The sequence below is a fragment of the Protopterus annectens genome, chromosome 12.part0 (assembly GCF_019279795.1).
Source record: "Protopterus annectens isolate FY-2018-M chromosome 12.part0, PAN1.0, whole genome shotgun sequence".
NCBI classification, from domain to species: domain Eukaryota; kingdom Metazoa; phylum Chordata; order Ceratodontiformes; family Protopteridae; genus Protopterus; species Protopterus annectens.
In genome coordinates, this window is record NC_056746.1 from 510547451 (window position 1) to 510574884 (window position 27434).

A 27434-nucleotide genomic window follows, 5' to 3' on the forward strand; every position below is an offset into this window, starting at 1 on the left:
TAATGTTTTTTTTTTTTTTTTTGCACGCAGGGAATACACTTTTCAACCATTCAGCGATTCCAGTGGACAAAAAAGAATATTTTTCACACACAAGCTGGCTACAAGCTCAAAAAACACGCACAAGTGAATACGTGTAACCTTTTGGAAGACTGCATTTGGATAATTGACGCTCCACTGTATTTATCATAAATTGTGATTTGAATTTTCATGCATCTTAAGTCCATTATTAGATACTTTTATAAGTGGCATTGCGCAGGAGAGCTTACGCATTTTGTAATCACAGCCTTTAGAACAGAAAATGTTAAAACAAGTAAAAGAACAATACCCATTATTGTAATTATACCTTGTAATATACTAGTTCCAGGTTACCAAATGCACTGCCTAACCATCCAGAAAGTGTCCACTGTTTTAAATGTGCTGTCCAGGTCCTTGACTGTCTGCTCCATGAAACTGGCCAACCTTATTAGTTCCCATCATGGTTGAGTTCAACGCATTTGTGTAGCGTCATTGCATTTGATAGTTCCTATTGGTACAGTTCCATTTTTGCCACAGCATGTGTCTGCACAGTTTGTGGTTGCAAACTGAAGAAACACAACCTTTGAAAAGTCGATCACATTATGCCAAGTTAGATTAGTGTCACTAAGATCATTTTTAAGGGTCACCTGCGATGCAGGGATTGGAATTGTGGGAATCCCTACCTTAGAATGATGAGGTACATGCGAATACACCCAACAGTTTGTCACATTTTAAGTTCACAATGTATTGTTGAAGAACCAATGGGCAACCATTTTCTCTACCAGGTTATAAAAGGAAACTGCAACAAAAATGAAGCAAAGATACCTGCTGTCACTGGATTCATCATGGACTGTTGTCCAAGTAGATTTTACTCTTAATCCTTTATTGGGGCAGATGATTAGTCTTTCACACTTGGATCTTCTTTCGCTGACCAAGATTATTCATCTGGGGCTCCCACATAACAAGTCTTATTACAGTGTGAAGAATGGATCCATGTTGGTAGTCCTGCACAGCAGACTGCAGTAAAGTTATGAACAGGGAGGAACTCATTTTTCCCCTGTATTGAGCAGCCTTAAGAGTTTGACATTGGGCAATGTCATCCTAATGCTTTCTAATAGCAACACATATGTAGGGATCATCCAATGTTCTGCAGACAAGTTGACTAGATCTATCTTGATTCCTTACTAGTGGTCCCTCAATCCAGCAGTGACAACTTTGATTTTCAGTCACTGCAGCCAACCTTGCTGTCACCTGTTTGCATCCCACCTAAACAATAAATGCAGCAGTTACTTTGCCCTGATCCCACCACAGGAACAGTCGGAGGGATGCTTTAGTCTACAGTTAGCCCCAGGTCTTTTCTATGCTTTCCCCGTTGCTTTTAATGAACAAGGTCATACAGAAACTGAGAATAAGCAAGGCCAAGGTGAATCCTCATTGCTGCTTTCTGACCTTGACAAACGTGGTTTCCTTTTCTTTGACTTCTGCTAGCACATTTTCCATGGATGCTGGATCATTATCCAAATCTACTAACACATTGTGCGGACTGCCTCCTCCAGACCAGAAAGCCATGAAGTTAACTGTTTGGTACCTCCAGTTCTTACCTTAGCCAGCGACACCATACTTCCCTCTTTGGTTGTTTGGATAATTTCAGCATCTGAATAACGTGCCATAGCAATTGGAAGTGATTCTCTGTTTGGACCATGTCCAGAGGTTTGAACTCCTCTGCTCCTGTTTAATTCCATTTTAGAATTCTTGTCTGGACTTTTCCACAGTAGCTGCAGTCATTGAACTATCAAAAGTGCAAGTGGCAGCTATCTAGTTTCCACCTTGACCAGAATGACAATTGTATCCTTTCTAGTGTTTTTTAAAGAAACCTTTCTCCTACAGCCTCATTTCTGTGTCCCGGTGGCTCCATGAGATATTGCTATCATGTTAGAAGTACTTGACTTGTCCACCCTTTGAGCAGGCAGCATCAGTTTATCTAAAATTCCTGTCCTGGAAAAGTGTTATTTGGTGGCTGTTACTTCGGCAAGATTTCAGAGATGCACGCACTTGCCTACAAACCTCCATATTTGGTCTTTCAGGTAGACAGGGTTTCCTCACGAACTAATGCACCTTCCCTTCCTAAGGTGGCATCCAAAACTCATTTAAATCTGTCACTAAATTTGCCAGCCTTTTTCTGAGATTTTCAAACAAAAATGAATACACATGTCTTATATTGCACGTTCATCACCAGCTGATATTCCGTCTTCATAGGACCAAGCCCTTCAGAAAATCAGACCAGTTTGTGGTGTTCCCAAACCCAAATTGGGCAAAACAGTGGCAAAAGTGACTCTAGATGGTTGTCTAAATGCATTTCCTTTGTTTACAATAAGCCGCAACTTTATAATACAAATCTAAGGCTTATTCCACAGGGGCAGTGGCCACTTCAGCAGACTTGGCCAATATGCTGTCTATTGATAGCTTTGCAGCAGCTACTTGATCAACAGTTCATATATTTGTGTCTTATTATAAGATGAATGAAAAAAATCTAGATTACGTTTCTTGATACCAGCTGAGTCTGTATACTTTGGAATCTGTCCCATAGTTGAATCAGATGAAAATACAGAATTGTATACGAAAGTGATGTACTTTATCATAACAACCAATACATGGCTGATTTTCGTCCAATTTAACCTACCTCCCACCTACCCCCTGCCAAATTGTCAGTTAGGCTTCTGATGACCACATTTTCTCTGGCATACCCTATCTATGAACAGTTTTTGCTTCTTCCTCATAACCCTGCAGGGTTTCTTTTCCCATGTTATGGGATTAGTTTTGGTCAGAGTTTATATGGTTGATGTCCTATCCCCATGTTGTAGCATTGTACATATGGGTTTACTCTTGTCTCGCATACATATGGCCAGTATACAAAATTTTTCAGTCCCTCTAAGGTGCGTGTGATGTCTTGACGTGGGCAAGGGAACGTGGGCCATAAGTGACGGCATGCACCAGCCCTAATAACTTTTCAGCCACCAGTCGTATGCCAGGTGTTACTGCTACAGCTGACATCTGATTCTACTAAAATTAGATGAGTACCCCGTTGGGGACAGTTTCAATTCTCCTTTAAACTTGTATTCCCTGTTAATGTCATCCAGAAAGAAGTCAGTGCGGCTGCCAGATCTTCCACAAGGATGCCCACGATAAGTGCCTCTTCTGTTTGGGTCGGTCGCACGACCACAAGGCATGCCCAATTTGCCAGGCATTTGTACTGCAGCTGCTTGCATGCATTAAACCTTTATCTACAAAACAAACGTCTTAGGCAGATCACTTTAGGGATGGAGAGCACCTCATATGTTTGTTTGGAATGGCCAAAGAAAGGCCAAGACCCTACGGCCTTCATCAACCGCTGAGCCACTTCCGTCCAGTCCTCAGCCTGTGGCAGACTTTGGCCTGGTAGAAGGATCCGGATCCGGCATCTGAGTGGGTACCTATGCAGATGCCACACAATCCCTCGGCGAGAGCACGTCCACTGAGGTTATACTGCCATCAGCTTATGACGCTGGGAGGGGGGGGGGGCTAGCATTTCTCGAAGGCCCCCCCTGATCCCTCCGATCCTTTAGTCTCCAGACACCAGGCCTCAATAGAGGCCAGCTAGGCCCCTTAAAAGAAAGAAAGACTAAGTGCATCTCTCCTTCTCTGGAAAGCATGACTGATTGGCAGGCTTTTATTCAAAGCCTTTTGAGTGCTTTCATGGCCTTGAGGCCTACCTCCACTGTGGGTACTCTCACATCCCCTCCACCCCTGAGCCCTAGGCCTCAAAACTCAGACCACACCACTAGGGAAGGGGAGGATTCCTCAGCTTCCTCAGAGGAATCACTATCTTATACGTCACAGATTTCCATCTCCTTTGGGGTATGGCTCCCCAGAAGAAGATTCTGTGGACCCTGACTCCACAGCTGAAGACAAGTTATCTCCAAGATGAAGAAACACTTCAAATGGGAATCCTCAGAAATGACTGAGGTCCAAAAAAGATACTATGACCTTATCCAGATGCAACCCCCTAGCCCATCTGCTGTTCCCATCCATCCTGCCTTTTTTAGATGCCTTTTCAGCATCTCTTAACCCAGACTCCCAACCCCGTGCACCACACAAGCCAGACTTTACAAGGTGCCTAACACTGCTAAGCACTTGCTTAAGTGTCCACCTGCTGACCCAGCCACTATATATCTATGGACAAGGCCTCTAAGCTCCTGCACACTAGCACTATCTTTGCTGACAAAGACAGCAAGAGGATGGAACATCTGGGTAAAAAGATCTATACTTCTGCTACCTTGTCCTTCGGAGCTACAGACTATCAAATTGTATGGCCAAGTATGCCTTATCCCTTCTGGAATCTGCCTCCAAACACTTGGCAGATATTCCAGACTGCACTGCCAAAGCATCACTGTCCTCCCTCCTGGCTCTCTTACCAGGTCACCAGACATTCTATAAAGTGCAGTTATGATGCTGCTGAATCCTCATCCAGGTCACCAGCATCAGCTTTTACCTTGCGTAGGTACTCCTGGCTTCTGCTACAACCACTACCTGATGACTTCAGGGCAAAGCTTATGGATGCTCCCCTGGACAATACTGCATTATTTGGCTCCAAGGTAGCTGACCTTTTCAAGTCACTTCAGCAAAAAGGAAAAGAAATGCAGGACCTGAAACATTTGCTGGTTTCTCCCATACCAGAGTTCCAAACTGTCTTGCTAAAACCCAGTTTGTCAGGAAGCATTCTTGTGCTGCTGCTCCTTCCAGGCCTAGAAAGCCTACAAGAAAGCAGACTCCTACGGCTAGAGCACCTTCCTCCTCTAGCCAGAGACCACCCTTTCTAGACCAGGGCAGTTGGCATCGGATTACCTGCCACTGTTACCGCCACCACTCCCTCCTGCTGTACCTGTCAGCTCGACACTCACTGCTTCCCTGTATGGACAAACTTCACCTCAGACAAGTGGGTCCTGTCCATACTCCAGAGTGGTTACTTCATGTCTTGGATATCGCCTCCTAAAAGGAGAGGCATCCCACAACCACCTTCTCAACAGTTGCACCTCATGCAACCAGTCCTCCAGACCCTTAAAAACAAAGGGCACCATCAAAACATTCTCCCCAGCTGCAAAGGGAAGAGGATTCTATTCCAGGATCTTCCTGGTCCCCAGGAAAGATGGAACCTGGAGACCTATATTAAACCCCCCCCACCTCAACCCTTTCTTAAAGGTCCCTACCTTCAGAATGCTGACCCTCCCAGCCCTATTCCTCCTCCTGATCCCCCAAGGAGTCATGGCAACATTAGATATAAAGGATGCTTACCTCCACATCCCAATAAAACCCACCCACAGGCAATACCGGAGGTTCTTGAGTCCTTCGCACTTGCAATTCTCTGTTTTGCCTTTTGGACTCTCCACTACAGAGTCTTCGGAAAATGCTGGGCCCCAGTAATTGCCTTTTGCAGAACAAAGGAAATACAAATATTCCCTTACCTGGGTGACCTGTTGATCCAGGCTGCCAGCCGAGAGACCCTCCAGCTACACATCCACATGGTAGTGGCCCTTCTACAGTCCCTGGGATTTCTACTAAATTTTCCAAAATCGCAGATGCATCCAACTCACGACATTGTCTTCCTCGGGTGCAGAATACACTCAGACCTCATGGTAGCATACCTACTACCCCCAAAGTGAGCTCCTTAACAGAATATCTTCTGGTCTTTCACTCCACAGAGTTGACCGCAAGGCAGTACCTCAGATTGTTGGGCTACATGGTAACCACCATCCCCATGCTATCCCCAAGCAAGACTGCATATGAGAAAGTTACACTGGTATCTTCGGTCAGTCTGGACACCACACTCTCTGGAGCACAGGGTGCCTATTCTCCCTTGCCTGAAGAAGGAAATAGTGGTGGTTGGAACAGGTGAACCACAGTCCACATCTCCCTCTCCAACCACCTCAGCTGACAGGTCATGCACACAGATGCCTCAGACATGGGCTGGGGGGCAACTCTGGGCAATCAAAAGGTGCAGGGCCTGTGGCCAAAACCTCACAAACTGGAATACATCAACACTCACAAGATGAGGGCAATTCTTTTTTTAGCCCCCAGGCCTTTCAACCTTTCCTCCAACAGGAGGCTGTGAAGATGTACACTGACACCACCACTGTGCTTGTGGTATCAACAAAACCGGGAGGGACCAGGTCTTAACATGCTCTGCAGATTACCTCTTCACGTATGGGAATTTGACACCTCACAGGGAATCACCCTACAGGTAGTTTATGTTCCTTTCTCCACAATGCCCAGGCAGGTTACTTGAGCAGAACCATCACAAACAACCACTAATGGATGCTTCACAGAGATGTCTTCTTGGATCTGGTCCACAGGTCAGGTACACCTCAAATAGACCTTTTTGCCTCCTCCAACAGGCAACTTCCTGGTTTGTGCACCAGGACACCAGAACCCCCAGGCACTGGCAACGGATGCCTTCTCAACCTCTTGGAAGGGGAAATATATGTATGCTCCCCCCCCCCCCCTACTCATTCAGAAAGTCCTACTAAAAATACAGTGGGACACTCCAAAAATCTTGTTGGTGACTCCCTACTGGCCCAGACAGCACTGGTTCCCCTTACTTCTGCAGTTGTCCAAGGGCAATCACCACATGTTGCCCCCCAGAGTGGGCCTTCTCCCACAACACAAGGGAGTACTGATTCATCCCCATTGGCAACTTCTAAACCTCACCCTGTGGCTGATAGGATTCTGATCCCTTTCTGGCACCTTTACGAGGACATGCTCAATGTCCTGCAGGAGGCCAGGAAACCCAAATACAAGAAAGTTCTACCAGTGGAAAAGATTCACTTCTTGTTGTCAAAGGGCAACTGGACCTGCTTTCTAGCGAACCACCTATAGTCCTGTCTTCCCTGTGAGTTACTGCAGACTGGCATGGCTTGCTCGTCTGTCTGCAATTTCAGCATGCCTTCCTGTGGACCCCCCTTTAGCTTCGAGGCTTCCTTCTAAACTTTTCCTTAAGAGGGTACTCCACCTCAGACCTGCCAGGAAAACTTTGCCCTCCTCCTTGGGATCTCAACTATGTGCTTGAAAAGCTTGTGCTTCCTTCCTGTGAGCCAGCAAACCAAGCCTCCTTAAAACATTGCACATGGAAAACTGTACTGTTAGCCCTGATTTCAGCTAGAAGAGTATCAGAGCTACAAGCCCTTAGTGGCTACTCCCCCCTTTCTACTTTTTCACAGGGATAGGGTTACCCTTAGAACTAACCCATCCTTCATGGCCTGGATACCTCCACTGTCCTAGAGGCAGCTACTTGGATTTCTATTCACACCTTCACCAAACACTACAAACTTTATCACATTTCTAGATCCTGGGCAGGGTTTGCCAGGGCTATCCTTCATGGGTTCCTGGAATCTGCTTCTAATCCCCCTCCCCCCAATCACAGTGAGCTTTGGTACTCACACACATGTAGAATACCGTAACGTGAATAGAAGGATATAGAAAAGTTGTGTAAAATCTTACCATAGCCTTGGATGTCCTTCTCTTTCATGTTGCAGTATTCCTTCCCACCCACCTCCTTGTCTGGGTGGCACTGGACTGGTGTTGCCCTTATTAGTACTGGCTCCAACTGGGGCTTTCAGTTCTGAGGGCTGGTGCATGCTGATGTCACTTATGGCCCACGTTCAGACATCACATGCACCTTAGCGGGACTGAACTTTTGTTTACTGCCTGTACGTACATGAGACAAGAAGAGTACATCCATATGTAGAATACTGTAACATGGAAGAGGGACATGTATGGTTATGGTAAGATTTTACACAACTTTTCTATATATGCATGTTTTATTCTAGGTATGGCTATACTGTCTAATGGAGAGCAAACTCTGAATGAAGTACTGAAGGTAGAGATCAGTTCCAAGGCTCTGACTCCTCCCCTACCTGTAATTTCCTGAAGAGCTTTAAGATTAGTGCCGAGGTCAAATCGGAGAACCCACAGTTGAATCGGAAGAAAATGGACACCATGGATCTGTCCTTATGGTAAGTACATAACTTTCATGTCATTGTTCCTCCCTTTCATCTGGTTTAACCTTCCTTCCTACCTGCCCCTAGTGTGCATCTCAGTCATGAGATCTTGGAGTTGGGTAGAAATGTGCTTCTCCCTTGTTGGGATCCTTGGTATTTTCTTTTGGGATTAAGTAGTGGAAGCTTTTTGCTGAAAGTGGCAAACTCAGTCTGAGGTAATCCTAATAGGGCAAGCTATTGCAGGTAGATGAGGTGAAGCTCAGGGGCTGAAGTCTTTGGGATATGGCAAGTCTCTGATTTGACTGCTACAGGTTGAACCAGAAGGAAAGAGAGGACGCACCTATTATGGTGAGTAAATGACTTTCATTTCATTCCAGTCCCCTTTATGATAAGGATGGGAAAGTTATTGATGGGTATGGGGGGAAAGTATATAGTTCTGCCACTTTGATTTTCAGGCTTTTGAATTGTCAGGCTTGTATGGTAAAACTTTGTCCTTCCATATCTCTATTGCAGGATTCTTTATATGAGGGATCTCGTGCTAAGGATAGCCCAATGTGTGGTCCATATACCAAAGCCTTTGGAGTGTATAGACATTGTACGTTACGCACATGCTTTCCTTGCAAGGTGTAAATATGTACATACCTCAGAAGTGAAAATCCCCAGGAGGAACAGCCACCAGTCCAAATGCCATCACTGAACCTCTGTAAGAGTAGAGGGGATGTGCTGTATAAAAATCGGGGCCTTATTTTCGAGTGATAGAATGGTCTTATGACACGGAGGGAGGGAAAAACAGTATTTACGGAAAATGAACAATTGAAAAAATATTTAGAAGTAAACAATAGCTCATCTTTTAAGAACAAATTGTCCAAAATCACAGGTATGTTTAAGTGTGGGGGGTGTTCTCAATGTTCATATGTTTCTGTTAAAATAATTTTGAATGAAGGGATGTTTTATATAATATTATAGGTCTGTTTTCCTGCAATACTAAGATGGTAGTTTATCTTGCAAAGTGTAAAGACTGGTGAGTGTTCTATGTCGGAAAAACCTCAAAGCTTAAGGAATGCATTTATGAATATTTGCTAGATATTTGTAAAATGAAATCTACTAATGCTTTATTCAGACGTACAGAAATAGAATGATCATATTTTGTTTTTTTTTTAGTTATTGAGCAGGTTCAGGTGGACCCACAGGGTGTTTGGAAAAATGTGAACTAAGATGGCAGTTAAAATTGTATGCCACTAGTTTCCCAGGGTTAAACGAATCATGCTCTATTCTGTTTTAAAATTGAAATATGTTGGTGTTTAAATATTCAATTATTGTTGTAGTAGTTTTATCAGTGTGATTTTAAGATTGGCTGATTTTTTTTTTTTTTTTTTTTTTTTTTTGTGTGATTTAACAAGTGGGCTGTTTTAAATGTACTATTGGCAATGAATTTTTAGTTCTAAAGTTCCGTTCAAGGGAATGAAGGAGCTTAACTCGAATCAAAGTATTATTCCTGGTGTCAGTGGTTTGTCGTTTGTACTACCACTAGTTTTTGTGAAATGTACAGTTTGTGGTTTTACTTGCATAGGTGTATATTCATTAATCAATAAATTCTAAATGCTTTGGTATATGGGCAGATGTTGGGCTATCATTGGCAGGAGATCCTCATGTAAAGAATACTGCAGCAGTGAAGAGAAGGAAATCTACTTTTATGTTAAGATTTTACACAACTGTACTTTCTGCGAAATTGTGAAACTGAGGAGTGCTTTATCTGCAGTTTCTTCTTATGAAGAAATATCTACTTTGAATAACTTGGGTTCTTCTATTGGACAGCTGACTAGTCATTAGTGTGTGTGTGTGTGTGTGTGTGTGTGTGTGTGTGTGTGTGTGTGTGTGTGTGTGATGATTCCAGGGCTATAGCCACTGTTTGAGGAGGTTTGCTTGAAAAACAACATGAAGTTGTAAATTTGCTCTTGGTTAGATGTTTAGGTATGGCCCCTCCTACTGCAGAGGTGATCAAAAAAATGTGATGAAAGGTGCAAGCTAATTCAGGGAATCTTTAAAAAATGTTAGCCCTCTTTTTCCAAACTGTCCAAGGGATTTTTCTCCTCCAGTTTTGGTAAAAAAACAAACATTCTATACAAAATTCTGGAAAATGTTTAAGAAGAAATGGTAAGAGGGTTCCCAAAAGAAGTCTCAAACCTCCTAAAACCAAGGACAGTCCAAATTTGAATGGCTATTCAGGAAACCTTATGACCCCACCACCACTCCCCTGGACCCTTTTTTCTTTGAGAAAGTCTAAATCTCCATTTCCTTTTGGCAACAGATATTTTGACAAATGGGTTATGAAAATCATTTTATCAGGATTACAGGTGGCAGAGGGAGGACATTCCTCCTTTCCATGAGGTTTTACTTGTGCACAAGATCAGACACTGTTTCCATCTGTTCATCACATGCTGTCCCAAGGAGTGATGGAACCAGTTCCTCGTTCCCTGGTGGGGAAGGTTTTTCCTGCATGGATGTTCCTAGTGCCAAAGAAAGTAAGTCCTTGGAGAGCAATTCTGGAGTCTTTTTTCCTAAACTTGTTTGATGGTGCTTCAATTCAAAATGTCACTTCACAGCCTGTTCATATTTCTCTTCCAGATTCCCTGGTAATACTACACTTAAAAATGATCGTGTCCCTATTCATTCAGACTTCAGAAGTTTAAGGTTGTGTGTCTGAATCGCATTATCAGTTCTCTGCCAAGCTTTTTGGACTATTCATTACACCAGGAGTGTTCGGTGTGTAGTTCCACATTTTTCCATGTTTAGATGACTTTTTTTTTTTTTTTTTTTTTTTTTGCAGTCTCTCTCTCGCATGTCCGGTATCTCTGTTGGAGGAGAGATCTCGCACAAGATGGGATTCCAAGACAACATTCAAAATTCTTTCTGGACTCCTCACAACAGGATTGTGTTCCTAGGGCATCTGGATACCTCGGTTCAGAGAGCCTTTTTTGCAGAAAAAGTAGATTTGTAGATCTATTTCTAAGGTTTTTCACTCATACTTTGGTCACTGCGAGGGGATACTTCAGGATTTTAGGTCCCATGGCATCTAGGATTATCATGACTCCACATGAGAAAGATTCAGTGGCATCTAAAAATGATTTGGTCCCAACATCATCAGATCCCAGTGCTGGAGTTTTTGAGAAGAGGAACTTTTTGGTGGAGGCAACAGATATCCTTACATCCAGACGCTTCAGACTTTTTAGGGAGCAGTTTCATGAGGGATAAAAGTTCAGGGGCTGTAGGACACCCAAGAACAGACACAAGAACATAAATGTCAAGGAGATGCTTGCCCTGATCAAGACACTCAACTCTCTGAAACATCTTTTGCCCCAAAGGCCTCCAAGTGGTTGCAGGCTGCACCACAATCATGTAGTGCATAAACAATCCAGGAGGAGCCAGGTTGTGCCCCCTTTACAGACTAGCCATGTTAACTTATGATATAGCTTCATAGCACAGTCTCACTGTACAGTCATACTGTATTCTGTCAAAGTAAAGATTATGTGGTAGATGAGCTGAGCAGGGTCAGGGCAAACCCCCACAAATGGAAACTATATTAAGTGCTCTTCCAAGATTTGATCCATCTGTGGGGAGTTCAAGTAGACCTTTTTGCTTCCTTTCTGAGCAGCCACCTGGCAAGGTTCTGTTCTGGGACTCCATGAAGAAGGCCTAGAAGACGTATGCCTTTTCTTTTCCTTTATCAGGAATGCTCCTGTATGCTTTTCCACCCTTTCCACTAATAACTGGAGCACTTCTGAAGATTCATAAGGAATCCCCCAGGATTATTGTGGTGACTCTTCTGGCCTAGGCAGCCATGGTTTTCCCTTCTTTTGGAAGTGGCCAGGTGCAATTACCACAAGCTTCCTCAGACTTTATCTACTCTCACAAGAACAGGAGTGTTTGATGCATCCCAACGTCAGTTATCTTCAATTGACTGTCTGAATGATAGGGTCTTAATTCCTTTTAGGCACCTGTTTACCGAGTACATGCAGCAGGTACTAATGGAGGCAAGAAAGCCTGCTACTAGAATATCAAATATTAACAAATGGAAAAAGTTTCCTAGTTCCAACAACATAACCAACACCCACTCAGGGCTAGTTCTCTGGTTTTACAATTTTTTTGTGAGAATTATCCTATGGTCTCTTATTCCTCTGTCAAAGTTCCTTTATCAGCAATTCAGCATGTCTGCCCTGTTTCAGTGCAGTTTTGTGACAGAATATTCTTGAAAGGGTTTTTTTGCATAAGTGGCTGTAAAGAAAACTGGTGCCCCCATCTGATGTCTGTGTCCTTTGTGAGAAGGGCATCTGAGTTTCAAACTCTTATGGTGAGTCAACCCAACCCTATCTCACTTTTCATAGAAACAGGGATTTTTGAGAACTAATCCTCCTCTTTGCCTAAAGTGATATCCAAACTGTCCATCTCCCCATTTTCTTTCCTGAACCTAAAAATGAGGGAGAAAGGGTACTCCATACCTTGGATGTCCACAGACCATTCTGGTACTTGACGAAACTAAATCTTTCAAATCTTTGGATCAATTGGTGATTTTTTTGTGAAGGTAAGACGGTACAACCTATTTCAAAACAGACTCCACATGGTTGTCTAAGGCCATTACTTTTCATACTCGCCATAAAATTACTCCGGGTCTATATCAGAAGAGCTACAGTTCACAAGAACGAACGCTCAAACATCGAAAAAGCACAAACCTCGAACTTTATATTATGGGGGGCTGCGTCCCCTACACCCCCCGCTAAATATATATTCCAACTCTGAGGTCGCACTACAGTGAGGAAAGGGCAAATATTCCTATCCTCACTGTACTGCGACCCCAGAAAAAGCATTTCGATGTCCGACATTTTCGATCATAAGAGTGTTCGTTCTTGTGAACTTTTGCTCTTATGATATAGACCAAATTATTCCAGACAGGGTCAAGGCCCACTCTACCAGAGCCTCAGCTTCTTCTGTGACTTTTGTAAAGGAATGCATTCTAGAAGTATTCAAGAAGCACTAACATTGATTCCTTTTCTAGGTCCAGATTAAGCTTTGCTAGGACCATTCTCCAGGGTCTCCTAGATTTCGTCTACCTCCAAGGTAATTTATCCATATAGCTAAGGCTACTGCAGCAGAGATCAGCATGTTGAATATAGTGCACTTGTACAAGTTGAAATCACCATAACAGTAGATGTTTGAATGATCACTGTTGTAATAGCCGCTCACTCCCTCCATCCACCTGCTTTTTGCTTTTGAGTCTGGGTGTGTTGGGACATTTTTTTTTTTTTTTTCATTATTTTGTTCCCTGCATTGCTCTTTTCAAGGCTCAACATTCCTTTCTCTTTTGGCAGGAAAGCTCTGAAGGGCTTGATGCCCAAATTTGTGTTTTAGTTTGTTCAGATCAAGCTGCTTGACAGTTGGGGTGCATGGAAGGTGCCCTGAAACTTTGGAAGCTGACCGGGTATAATCCATATATGACCCATATAGCTAAGGCTACTGCAGCAGTGATCATTCAAACATCTACTATTATGGTAAGTTCAGCTTGCACAAGTGCAATTTCTCAAGAAACAAATCAGTCTGCTGAAGAGAACTTTCTTTTCTGAATTTTATAATTTAAGAAGCACAACACTATTAATCTAAAGTCTTGTTAGAGATCAAGCCTTGCCTTCTCTTCCCAACAAAAAAAAAAAAAAAAAATACTCCTTTAGTGCTGGAGTTAGTGTGCTGTCATTCGTTTAAGCACACTCCTGTTGGCTTTTTGCTTTCCCTTCGAATACCAGAAGGTTTTGCTTTTCCCTGCTTAAACATTGCCATCCATTTTGACTCCTAGTCTATTTGGCTATGATAATTGATTAATTGTTTAAGGGAACAGTAAGAGTTCTTTCACAAACAGTTTTGCAAGCGGTGAGCATGGTCTTCATTAGCTTAACATAAGCACAACGTGAATGAATACAGGTGAAGTGAGTTTTTGTGTTTTACATGTCTTTGTTGGATATAAGGTTGTGTGGTTTTGTTGTGATTTTAAGCAGTTTTTAGTTTACATTTAACAGCGCACTTTGTAGAGAACTGCTAAACCATAGCAGGAAAAGGGGGGTGTTGTGATGCCAAGTGTCATAATGCTAGAAAAGATTTGGAAGGCTTACTCTGACATAGTTATTTATTTTGGCAGTCAGCTTGTGAGCACTGGAGTGTTAACCGTGAGGGATGCTGGAAGCTGGTGGCTTGGTGTACCTGGAATTGGACGTTTTGTAAAATACTTTGTAAAAGGTACATTTTAATTTTTTGCATGTATGTAGGTGCATGTTGTGTATGATATAATCCATACATATATGTGTGTGTACGTGGGTGTGTATAAAATGTGTACCATTTTGTGGGTGTATGACGAAGCACTTGTGTTTGCATTCATTCCAAAGAAATGGTTTCAATAGCATTACTGAACTGAACAGGAAATCTAAAAAAAAAAAAAAAATATTTCTGCAATTGGCAGACACTCCTAACTAGAAACATTTTTAATTCACATTTCATTGAAACATGACAAAGTGCATGACTCCCTTGGAAGCATCTTTCATACAATAAAGTTGGTGAAAGATCTGGTAAGAACAATAAAGTTAGTGAAAGATCTGGTAAGAGGCCCATCTTTGGAAACTTCTAAGACTGATGATGCCCACATTGGTACCTCTCACTCTGCAAACTAAACTTGCCCAAGCTGTCTGAAACCTTCTGTCCCAGTCATTATCACTCCTTTGAGAAAATTGTGTAGATATGCAATCCCAGGCCTCCTCCACCACTTTGGCCAGAACTTGAGCGTTTTGTGTTTTAAGTGCATAGTGTGCGTTTTATTTTCATGGCACCCAATCATTTGTTTGGAAAGTGTGCACATGGTTTAGATATTCCAGCCAGAGTAGACGCACCATTACAACTGTTTTGGAATTGTGCAGAAAGCTTCCTTTTGCTGTTTGAAGTTAACTGACCTCCATGATGTGCATAGTATCAACACCTTCTTAAAGGATTGTCTGCTCTTTTCAGGCAGAAAGAATATTCATCAGGCTTTCAGGCTCTTCTGCTGGTAAGTCCAGACAACCTTTGGACTTTTATGCTGTAGAAGGGTACTAACTCCACCTTTCAAAAAAAAAAATTTCCGAAGCTTGTTACCTCCCATTTTTCTCCATGATTTATAACTATGGCAGAACTTAGAGGATCTGTCAAGATGTTTGCTCAGATACAAAGGGAGTCTAATATTTCTACAGTTACATTAGTGAGATCTACTATATCAGAAGTTCTGTACCACTCAGTCTCCCTTCTGTTGACTCAAGACCAAGTGCACACATTTTCATTCCTTTTTTTTTGCGTTGTTTGGGTTGGAAGTTAGCTAAGGTAATCTTGCAAATTTTAAGTAAGGACATCGGGGGCTGCCTCTCGCATCTTTGACTGTCTTCAGCATTCATGTCCGTAGTTCACATGGGTCCATCAGACTTTTATTTCATTTAGCTCCTTGTCATTGCCAGTATCAGTCTTTAAAATTGCTGTTGGTGTTTATACTTTGACACTGACCTGCTGGATTCCATATTTTTAAACATTTGCTGTATCAGCACCAACGTTAGTACTGACAGCAGTATTTTGGTGGCTTCTTGATTTTAACTTAATGGCAACTCAATCTGATGTGTTTTAACTGGAAGACAAGCACCCCCCCCCCCCATACCTTCCACTCCTCCTTAGTTTAAATATACTAACTCCAAGGTTGCACAGATGTGGAGAAAACATCACAAACTGTCAGTGCCATTGTACCCATAAGAATTGTGCTAGTGATTTTCTGCCAAGTTTTGAGCTGGCACATTAACATAAATTTGAAACCTTCTCCAGAAAATATTTACTCCACAATGTTAGTCTTCCTTGGCATTTCTAGTCCTGTTTGCCGTGCCAGTATCACTGTTTTCAGCACATTTGACCCCCTCACTACGTGATAACCCAAATGGTGATTGCTTCAGTATCCCTTCCACCATTGACATATGTTCATGCTTGCGTTCTCCATGGTGGCAAGCTTATTCCCGAGTTTTTCTTCAGAGTGCCCTATATTGACTAACTTGGTCTTTACTGTGATCTTCCATTGCATTCCCTATTAAAAGAATTTAGGAGTGCTGTTTTTTTTTCTTTGGTTTAAGAAAGCTAAAACTAAAAGCTGTAATGAAATTCCAATGTAATAGAATCAGCTATGGAATCCTGTAAAGAGGATCTCTGAAGCATGACCCATCTCCTACTCCCCAGAAGACCCCAAATTTGAGCACATTGTTTATAGTCTGTATTCTTGTCCTGTCTTATCTTCTGAGAGGGTTGCAGTGAACCTTCTATTTTACCCCATTGTCCCCCTGGGTTGGTCCCTCCTTTGTTGACATCTTAAGAATTAATGGGAGAATCCAGACATGGTTGCTCCTGTACCATTGAAGGTCAAATATATCTTAGCCCCATTCAGAAAGAACAAACATTCCTAAACAATATACTATAGTCTTATAATATCCCCTGATTTTATTTATTTTTTTTTTTTTAGATATTTCATAAATGGTTAAGCCCAGTGGACATAAGTCTGTATTCAGGGAAGACCCAGGAGCACAGAAACCTAGTAGTTCCTTAGTAATGGGGTAGTGCTGTAATTGCATGGCACATGCTGAATCTGGCATACAAGTAGGTCTACCACTTGGGTAGTAACAAAAATCATTGTAGCAGAAGGAAAAGTATGTGAAGATGCTGTGTTGCTCCTTTCTTCCCACCCCACTGACTATCAGTGTTCCATGTTCCAGGGGCTGTAGTAATGTCAACACTAACGCTACCATAAGGCCAAAGAGACAAGTCCCTGCTGGACTAAAATGCAGTGAAGATGAAAGCTGCTTGACAAAAACACAGCATGTTATGCTGTGATATGAAGGCCTGCCATACCGGTGCATTCTGTAAATGTAAGGGACTAAACTTAGACTTGCTCAGGCTTACAGTAGCAAATGAAGGTAGACTTAATCAGACTCTGTACTCCGGACATGTCAAGCAGATTAAAGCCTTAGCTATCTCTTGGAGCACAGCTGTTCATCCACCAGGCGGGGAATTCAGAGAGTGAGAGTTACTTTGGTGTGCATGTGCTTGTATTCAATGTACACTGTCCTTGTGGGCATTTGAATAGAACTTTTTCCAAAAGGGACTTGCCAGTGAAGTGCATCATATGTTAGTTATCAGGTGGTTCAGTGAAAGGCAAGTTCAAGGCCTAAGCCACTATTGGTGCAGGCATAAGCAGTCTTGCAGTTCTTGTCATGCACATTGTGATGGATAATGTCAGGATCTGGCAGTGCCTTATGTTAGTGCTGCTGCCTGTGACATACAGATTTGGCCAAGGATGCCTTGAATGATATGGATTTCTGTCTCTTGATCCTTCTCCTGGAAGTAAACGCCACAGTTGCTTGAAAGAGTAGGGCAAGACCATCACGAGCAGTTACCTTTAAAATAGTCTATCAAGTTCTGCATACTATGGGTGTCATATTGCAACAGCTGTTGGTCCCCTTCTGCATGACTAAAGCCTTCAATTCATCTTTCCTGGTGGTGGTGTAGTTGTCATTTGTCAGGCTCCACACCTCTGCACCCACCTCAATCTGGTTGAAGGACTCCCAGATGCTGTCATTTTTTAACAAAAAAATCCATTTAAAAAATTTTCTTTGACTTTACATATGGTATACACAAATCAGTGGTAGTTGGTTATCATGCTGTGTTTTGTGCACTAGCTATTATTTACATATAGATATTATCAAGTCGCTGAGTTGTCTTTTAATTTTTCCTGTGTTTTCTGTAGTTATATTATGTTTGGCTACAAGCACTTTGATAAATTTGTGTGAAGTTTCATCACTGACGATGTGTATTTTTAACAGGACACTGGTAAGCTGGCATCGCACCCAGCAACAGCAGGAAAGGAATTATTCCAGCAGTCCTGTATCCAGAGGTTGGGGTCCATCCGCATCACCAGTAGGCTGCTGATAGCCCCAAAGTGGGCAACAGTAGTTCTGTGACTTAACTATACTGCTCTGAAGTTAGTTGTGTTATTTTTTTCTTCTGCTTGAAGAAAACTTTTTGAAGGGTAATGGATAAGGGAAATAATGTTCAGAGGTGATCGCATATAATTTCACTCTCTTCCCCTCCCAAAGTCCTGTCTATATTTACTTTTGCTGAATGTCTACATCCCATTAAACATGAGTGGCAAGAAGAACCCTCTTGACACACAGACACGATTCCGGATCTTTGGAACAAAAAGTAAGGACCTCAGGCCTGTTTTGGAGTGGCCTAAAACGCTTTACTCAAAGAAATCCTTTTAAATGGTCACTGTGCAGTCTTGTTTGTCAGAAGCGTAATGTATGCAGTCTTATGAACCTCCAAAATGTCAGCTCCACATTAAAATTAAGGAATCTGGATTTTTGCACTTCCAGGATAGAGCCTTTCATTATCAGATGCGAGTCCTCTCTGCCCCATTGTTTTAGGTGCATGTCAGTGGTTGCTGCTGACCAAAAGCTGCAAGAAGTGAAAATAATCCTTTCTCTTCACGACTGACTTGTTCATCTCTTTGGATATGGATAACAAAAATTAGCATGTTTTTCAAGCCATTCATTTTTTGCAGTGGTCAATCTGTCTTAATTGCTCCTAATTTAGTCCCTTTCATCTTTTTTACTGCATTTCAATCCGACTTGGACCACTGTGGTTGTCACTGGGTTGGGAAGGGGGAGTGGAAGGAGAGCGAGGGATGCACTCCAACTTCGCATACATTTCCACCTACTATAAGGAATTGTTACACCCAAGTGGTAATGCTGCTTGAAGATGCATGCATCACTTGGCTATGGCCTCCCCCTCCCCCACATCCATTGCATGTCATTCAGCAGCTGGCTCCCATGCAGTTACAGCACTAGCCCCATTACCAAGGAACTGCTAGGTCTCTGACACAAGCCCCACCCTTCTTTTGGAATAGGAATGCTGATTTTGCCTCCCTTTCCCAACTATCCCTGTTTGGCTTCTCCAACACCCACATTGCTGATTGACCTCTAGTCATTAAGTCACAGGGTCCCAACCCTCTAAGTGACAGAGTGGGCAGATTTATTTTAATTGAAAAAAATATATAGTCCAGTGGTGCCAACATCTTCTAATCTTATTTCCTATATTTTATTTTATATTTGTTTCTGGGGTAGTACACTGACATCTGGCCATTTTGTAGATACTGTCTGGGTGAAATAATTCACAAAGAAAAATAGGTAATATAACAAAAACTGTGCAGTAGCAATTAATAAATGTAGGGACAATTGCGAGAAATAAACATTTTACACTTTTGCATGTTTTAGGTTTGCATCATGTTGGGAATGCTTTGACACGAGTCACACAAGCTGAAGTTGAGATGTTTTTTAGTTGAGCATAAGGTTAGAGGTTGAGAGGTGATATGGCATGCTATGTGGTAAGTACAGTGTTGTACTCCCTTTAGGTGGGGGGCAGATTCCAATATTTTAGGAGCAAATCTGGAGAGAGTTGTTGTGCAGTGTAGCCTTGGGTTATAGGTGTTGGAATTGGGATGTGTAGCAAAAGCATCTGAGAGGCTTACGAGTGCGTTTGCGCACAGTTTGGCAACTAGTGGTAGGAACGAGTTTGTATGGAGAAGCTTGAAGTAGGCCTTCTCTGTGCTGCACAGGGAGCCATTTAGCTTTGAGGATGAGGCAGTAGTACTCAAGGGCGGGTCATTGAATACAAAATGTCACCATCACTATCTGGAGGAAATTTTTCTTTTGCTGTGTATTAATGGTAGTCTGTATTAGAGTTGGACCAGAAGGAGTCCTTGCCAATAGCAGCCCTGAGATCTTTGGATAGGTAGGTAGGATGACATTTTTCTGGCCTAGAAAAGTGTTGATGTTTGCCCTTGATTTTTGAATGAGTATGGACTGTTAGTGACTGGTCTGGCCACAAGCCGAGGTATTTGAAGGAGTTATTTGTATTGTTGTGCCACAAATGTTGTGACTGTGACTCTATCATTTTTGGGTAGTGCCAAATGGCATGCTTTTTGCTTTTGTAGAGTTAAGTATTAGTTGTTGTTAGGAATTGGGGGAGTTAGTGTTTCACTTGTAGAGTGACACTGGCTGTAAAGATTGCCATGTAATTAGCAGAGAGGATAAGTTTTAAGAGCAGGACGGTCACAATGTTGTTCACCAGTGAAAGTAGAGAAGAGAATTCCGGTATGAATCCGCTGAGCTTGTTAAATGCATCTATGGTAGTGGCTCAATCCTACCTACCTTCAGTCCAAAGTCCCTTTCAGCTGCAGGTATCTTGGACTGCAGTCACCAAGGCTGCTGTCATTCATCTTACTGTGACTTTTCAGGATTCCCCATCTCAAGCAGTCATTTCCATCCATTCAGACAGTAGCTGTTTGGTATATCCACAACCTTGGAAAAAACGCTCCTGACTCCTTTGTCGAGAGTTAGTGGAGCATCAGTTTGCACCACTTAGTAGCAGCCCACTTTCCAGCAGAGACCAGTACTGTGGTAGACTCTGCTATTGTCTTTTATTGCCTCATAAAAGGTCTCAACCTTGAAGCAGCAAAGGACAGTTTTGCTTTTGGGGCATTTTAGTATGGGATCTGTACCTGTCTAGCAAATGCTAGATCTCCTAGCTTCTTATCAAGGCCCCTTGGAAGACAGCAGGCCTTGGCTTAAGATTTTCCCTAACTTTCTTCTGATAAGATTCATTCAGACAGCCACATATTGATGAGACAGTCATTCTGGTTCCTTTTTCTAACCTTTGCAGATCTGGCTGAGCTAGCTAGCTTCTGTTAAATCTCCTTTATCCATTGCCTTTTAAAATGCTGACATCCTTTTGGTAAACCTCACCTAGATATTTATACTGTAAAGCTAACAGCCTGACTTTTCCAACCCCATCGATGGACACGCATCCTAGCTTTTTGGGGAGTGCATTTTGAGTGAAACTGTATTTTGGGACAAGAGTTTTTTTTAGGAGTGGTAGAGTGCATGATTTAAGTGAGATGCCCTTCCTCCCAATAGGACAAGGTGATTCAGAATTACCTGATATGAAGGGATATTTGACAGCAACACAATTGAGGTTGATGTACATAATACAAACAGATGGTTACAAATCAAAGTGGAGAGGCATGATGCTGAAATTGGGTGGGGTGAGTTCAAGAAATCAGAGTACGATTTTTGGATGCAGCCGTACAAAATATTACATTTTTTTTTTTAAAGTAGCAGAAAGTGTTCTAAAAGAACTAGGCGAACGCAGGCATGGAGAAAGGAGATTTTAGTAACAGGGGTGACTGCAGGCATACCTCTCAACTACCCAGATTTTTGCCTCTCTCCTTTTTTTTTTTTTTTTTTTTTTTTTCCCTAAATTTGTTTTCTGGCAAGTCAATGAGGACTGAATTCACTAAATGATAGAAGATTTAGTATTTTTGAATGGAAATGTTTGCTTGGGTAATTTAATTCCCCAAGCAGACTTGAGAAGAAATTTCCTCTGGTAGACTGCAAATGCTAGAAGTGTGTTGGGAAATGCAGGTAATTGGATACATGTTTTCTGGGAAAGTAACAAGCTGGCAGACTTTAAAAATTCCCCAGAGTGCTTTGCTAGAAATATTGGCAAAGTAAATGATTGTAACTAAAGAAATTATTTTTAGCTGGGGTATAGGATCTGAATTGCCTAGAACATAGTAAGGTTTTGCTGAGGAGTTTGTGGTTTGCTATGAAAAAAATCAAGTACTAGTAATGAAAATCAGAATCTTAGAGGATTGGATCTTGAGAAAAAGGAAACTGGATATTAAATGGCATTAATTGGAGAGAACAATACATGCAGAATAAAGTGCAGGAGGTGGTATGTTTGGGGAAGGCAGGACTTGAGTAATGTTTGAGTGAACAGTTAAAAGAAATGATCCAGGTTTTTCCATTTGGATTCAACCTGTGGGTATCTGATCCAAGGCAGACCACATTCCACCGACTTCAGCCTGTTAAGCTGTCTCCTCTAGTCATAATCCCTTACTGCTCCTCCAAATTAATTCTGATCTCATTGCCCCCATTCCCAGATAGCAGCATGTTTGAGTGCTCTGGATTTTATGTATTCTTTGAGTGTTTACCCTTGTTTTTTTTCTCTACCCTGTGTGTTAGGTTGGTGTCTAGATATTGTGTGTTGTGTAGTTTTTCAGATTGTGGGTTAGAATTTAGATTAGTAGATAGGGTTCAGTTTTTTTTTTTTTTTCTTGCTGTTTGTTGTAGATTGTGTGTTTATTTTTGCTAGCCATTTGTGGTAGTCTTTTCTTGTAGCTGTAGGCTAGGTTGGGTAGGTGAGTTATTAGTGTTAATTTTAGTGTATGTTCTTGTGTTTTTTTATTGGTATGGTTAAAGGATTTAAAAAGCATTCAGACGCGAGTGTAGGCTTCCCTTCCAGGATGTTGTGTGTTTATTTAGGAGTTGCCCACTTGGACTCCTGTGAGTCATTTGGCTCCCATGCCATTAATGAGAGGAGAGCCAAATTGGTTATTAAGGGTCTTTTGCTGGCTAGAGAGTCCTCTTCCTCTTGCAGCAAATGAGATGATTCTCACTGAAGCTCCACAAACCCCAACGCTGCCAAGAGAGATGGAAAACTCTACTCCCCCTCTGCCTTCATCTGCTATGTTGGAAGCAAAGGGCCTCTGCTTCCCTGACCGCACCTGCTCCATTGGCACTGATCCCTCAGACCTGATAACCTTCACTGATTGCAGGGAATGCTCCCATCTCCTGCCTTCAGTTTCCCGAAACCCTTCCTTTCAGGTGGTGCTCCATCAGGCAGAACTTTTTTGCCTTTTCTACAGCCACTTCATGGGCATCCTCATCAGTCTTCCCCTTTCTCCCCAATACAAGTCTGGGCTTGTAGTCAGAGCCCTTGTCCAGTAGTTGGGTTTCCAAGCATCCCTTCAGTTGATTTGTTTGCTCGATCCTCCTGGTCAGTTTGGTATTTAGGACCTACAGAGTTTGAACAGTTGTCCTTTTTACAGGTGTGTATGCAGTTAGGGCTTATTCCCTCTACTTTGAGTCCTTGACCTGAAGCTCTGCTGCATTACCATGGTTTCCTTTTTCGATCTGGTCAACTCAAGAAGTCATTAGAGCTTGTTGCCATCCCTCCTTTAGGGTTGGATCAGACATCTTGACCAATTTCTGCCTCAACCCATGCCTTTGTTTCTTGACTCCTGTTGTGTTGGAGCAAAGTTGAGGCAGGGGTGTCTGGTTTAGATTCTGTTCATGTTTTGGGATCATTCTTCCCACTTGAGGCATCTGTTCGAAGTAGTTTGACTCCAGTCTTGGTGTATGGGTAGGCTGGAGCAGCTGCTGGGTCTGGTGCATCCTCAGGATCTTCATTATGGAAAGGATGTTATTTCATCAGGAGACTAGACCAGCTCAGGTTCAGCTGGTGCCCCCCCCCACTTAGACATCTGCACCTGTGGAATACAGTTCAACCAGTTTTGGGAGACTTATTCCAGGTGGTCTCCAGTCTGTCCTTCTTTAGAGCCCCTGGCCTCTACTGCTTCCCCCGTAGATTCCTCAGGATGAGAGGTTTTAGCCAAGAGGCAGTGCAAAAGGAAGTACCTAGACTCCCCAGAGGAGTCCCTCAGCAAGGATAATGACCTTGAGGAAGTGGAGGGGTCCCCAACACCCCCCCCCCCCCCCACGGTGAAGACACGTGGTGAATTTTTGGAGCTGTTTTGCCAGTGTGGAGTTTAGACCTCTAAAGCCCTGCCTCCCAAGGAGTCATTTTTTTTCTGGATGGCTTTGGGGTGAGCCCATCCAAGTACTGTGTGGTTCCTTCAATGTTCGGTTACTGATCTCCTGTCCTGGCGGTCATGGAAGGAACCTGGTGTGGTGGAAGTGATCCCCAAAAAGACAAGATTCTCAAACGCGCCCCTCCAAAGACTGGCAACACTGGAAGAAGGGTCTAGCTATAGATGCTGTCATGGTGGCAGCAGCCACTAAGGAGATCTCTGAACAAAGCTCCTGATTTCATCCCCAGAACACAGGAGTCTGGGGTGTTGGGACAGACTGGGGAAGTGTTATTACACCTCAGCCACCTTTGGAGTATTTAGCCCACTCGACCAAACTTCAATAGGACGTTGTCTCAGACTCACGTGTCAAGGATAATTAAGATTCGGCAAACTCTGAGTCTGACAACCTTGGAGACTCTGATGTCCAAGTTACAGTCCATTGCCAATATGTCCAAGTGGCTGATGGCACATCCCAAGCCGCTGGTACAGACCTTGCCATGTGTTGCCACACTTGGATGAGACTGTGTAACTTTGTGGACTGCTTCAAGGTGTCCTTTTATTAATGCCTCCTTCAGCTCTTCTGTTTTTGCCATCATGGTAAGGGTACATGGACCAGGAGAGAGCAGGATGGAAGATGTTTTCTGCCATTGGAGTGCGTTTTGCTACCTTTCAGCTGACCTCCTGTAAGAACCGTGAGGAGGAAAATGTCTTTTAGGAAAGTGCAGCAGTCATTCCAGGAAGTTTCTCCTGATGGTTTCCCTCCACAACAGCAGAGGTAACCACAATGGGCACTGTCCATGCAGCAGGGGGCTCTGCAAAATCAGGGGATTTATGGAGGTTTCTCCGGGAAGCCCTTTCAGTGGTTCTGAAGTGTTACAAGAATGTCAGTCTCTGGAGGCAGTCTGTGGTCGCTTGGCTCTACACCCAAAAGCTTGGGAAGACTATCACTTCAGATGCTTTGGTGTCGAGTCATATCCAGAGGCTATACAATTCCATTTTCAGATGCTTTAAATTTAAACTCAAACTCTCAGACATGCCACCCCATCAGAGAAGGTCTGTGCCTTTGAAATAGAAAAATTGTTAGCAAATCAAGTCATCCAAGAGGTCAATCAGACCAGCGTGGATTTGGGGTCTAAAGATTCATTTTTTTCCAAAGAATAAGGATCTTCGACCAATTTTGGATTTGAACAGGTTGAACCACTTTGTCAAGCAGACAGAATTCCAGATGGTCACAGTCCACTCTATTTTACCTCTCCTCCTCAGACAGGACAGCTGGATGTGCTACATCAACTTCAAGGATGGATGCCTACCATATGAGACAAACCAGAAGGCTTCTACTCTACCATCTGGAAGCCAGTCAGTATCTGTTCAGAGTGCTCACCACTGCCCCTCCAGTGTTCAGCAAGATGTTCTTTGTGTTTCACTGTTGCACTCATCACACTTGGGGTTATCCTGTTAGGAGTAGCCCTCAGTCGGCCTGAATACCAGAGGCTTAGTATTTCTGCGTTGGTGGCTTTTGCGCCAGGACTGACGTCAGGTCGTCAGTGGTAAAATATCAGCAACCAACGCCATTATATCAGCCTTTCTTGCAGAGGAGCCTGAAGCAGAAGCAGTTCACATCAGTGCCAGTCATCCGTTACCCGAGATGTTCTTAGTGTTTCACTGTTGCGGTCATTACACTTGGGTTATCCTGCTGGCAGGCTACCCTCAGTCGGCCTGAATTCCAAAGTCTAGGTCCGCCGTCAGTTGCTGTCGCCTCTTCCCTGATGTCAGTGCGCCAGGGTTATAAAAGATGCAGCAGACACCATTTTCTTCAGTCTTTCTTGCCGCGCTGTCCCTGAAGCATAAGCAGTTCGCAAGTGCCGGTCGGCCGACTCCTGAGACTTTCGTGTTCGAATTTCAGATCCGAAGTCTTCATTAAAAGCTAAGTACCCATTGAGGAAACTTTTTTTCTTGCTCCAGACCGATGTCAGAAAAAGTTAATTGTATTTCTTGTGGGAAGCAAATACCTCATAAGGACTTTCATTCTTACTGTATTCCTTGCCTAGGCCCTGACCACAGTGTTCCTAGTTGTCAGTTTTGTGCTAGATTTAACCAATGCACTATTAAGCGTCAGTACGATTTTGCATTACATTATTTTGGCAGAAGATTTAATTATACGATGTCGTTGGACAGCCATCCGACTACCAGAATTCACAAGAAACGCAAAGAAAAGGCAGGCATCCGAGGTCCAAAACGGATGACTAGGCTTTTTCCAAGTCAGTCGCCGGTTCTCAGTGAGGTGCTTTCGCAGCCCCTGACGCCTGCTACTTTAGACCCGCAGGCCGCTACCGGCTCCCACGTGGAGTCGGCTAGGCTGCTGGAGGCTCAAGGTATTGAACCTTCGGAGACTATTTCCTCAGATGGGTCCGGAGCCGCTGAGCAGGCATCGGCTTCTGAGGGTGTTTTCAGACCAACTCAATTATACATTAAAACTACTTCAGCTTCAAAGGCAAAGACTAATGCACCCTTAAAGACAAAGAAACAAGTACAACAGCCTCCATGCCCAAAAAAACAGATGCTCAAAATGGCCGAAGACTTAATTACTTTGATCAGGGGTTCCCATCCCCCACCTGATAAAAGGCCTAGGCAAGAGACAGAATATGAATCTTCAGATCAGGTTTCCATTTCATCTGATTCCTCTTCTGATAAGGAATACTCTCTTCCTCCCTATGAGGATTCTGATGCTGAAAAATCTATCCCTTCAGCCTCTCCTCCTGAGGATTACTCTTTTTTTTGGGGGGGGGAAACCTTGCATACCATGAGGGAGCATTTCCACTGGGAGTGCCAAGATTTTTCAGAATCTAAGAAAAGGCTTAGAGACTTCCTTTTACTACCACAACACAGGCCCCTAACTATTCCACCTGTGTTGGACATTGTTGATGTATTTTAAGAGTCCAGTCTGACCCCTGACTCCTTAACTCAAGCTCCAGTTAAGCCGGACAGGTATTACAGGGTTCCTGACTCTCATAAATTCCTTTTCAAAAACCCTGCTGCTGACCCAGAAACTCTCTCGGGGTCCCAAAGGGGTCAAGGCTTCCGTTGCAAAAAACCCTACCCCCTCTGACAGGGATTCTAGGCCATTGGACAGATGGGGAAAAAAGATTTACACTTCCGCTATCTTGGCTACAAGGGCTTTAAATTGTCAGTTTCATATGCTCAAATATCAGCAATATATTATGTCACTGCTTAAACAGGATAAGGTTGACAAATTCTGAATGTGCAGAAAACAAAGAAATGCAGGATTTATTGCATGCAGGTGAACAAGTTGGAAAGCATACTTTGCAATGTGGTTTTGATTCTTTGGAGGCCTCCTGCAGAGCCGCTGTTACGGGTTCTGTCATCGGGAGGTATGCTTGGTTAAAGGAACAAAGTCTGCCTGATCATGTCAAAGCAAAATTATTAGATGCCCCATTACAGCATGATACTTTGGTGTTGAAGCAGAAGAGGTGTTAAAGAAAATGGAGGACAAAGCTAAATCTATGCAAATGGTTAAGGATTTCTTACAGGTTCAGCCTCCAAGATGTAGCAGACACTGGCCTACAAGG

At 43.0% G+C, this 27434-nt stretch overlaps 1 protein-coding gene across 3 annotated transcripts in view; it reads left to right on the forward strand.

Annotated features, from left to right (window-relative positions):
* Positions 1–27434, forward strand: part of STK19 (serine/threonine kinase 19) — a 269038-nt gene that overhangs the window by 113279 nt on the left and 128325 nt on the right. For all 3 annotated transcript variants that reach the window (XM_044089654.1, XM_044089653.1, XM_044089655.1), the window contains exon 6: positions 14227–14324. In XM_044089654.1, the coding sequence (XP_043945589.1) occupies positions 14227–14324 (98 nt within the window). The remainder of the gene's footprint in view (positions 1–14226; positions 14325–27434) is intronic.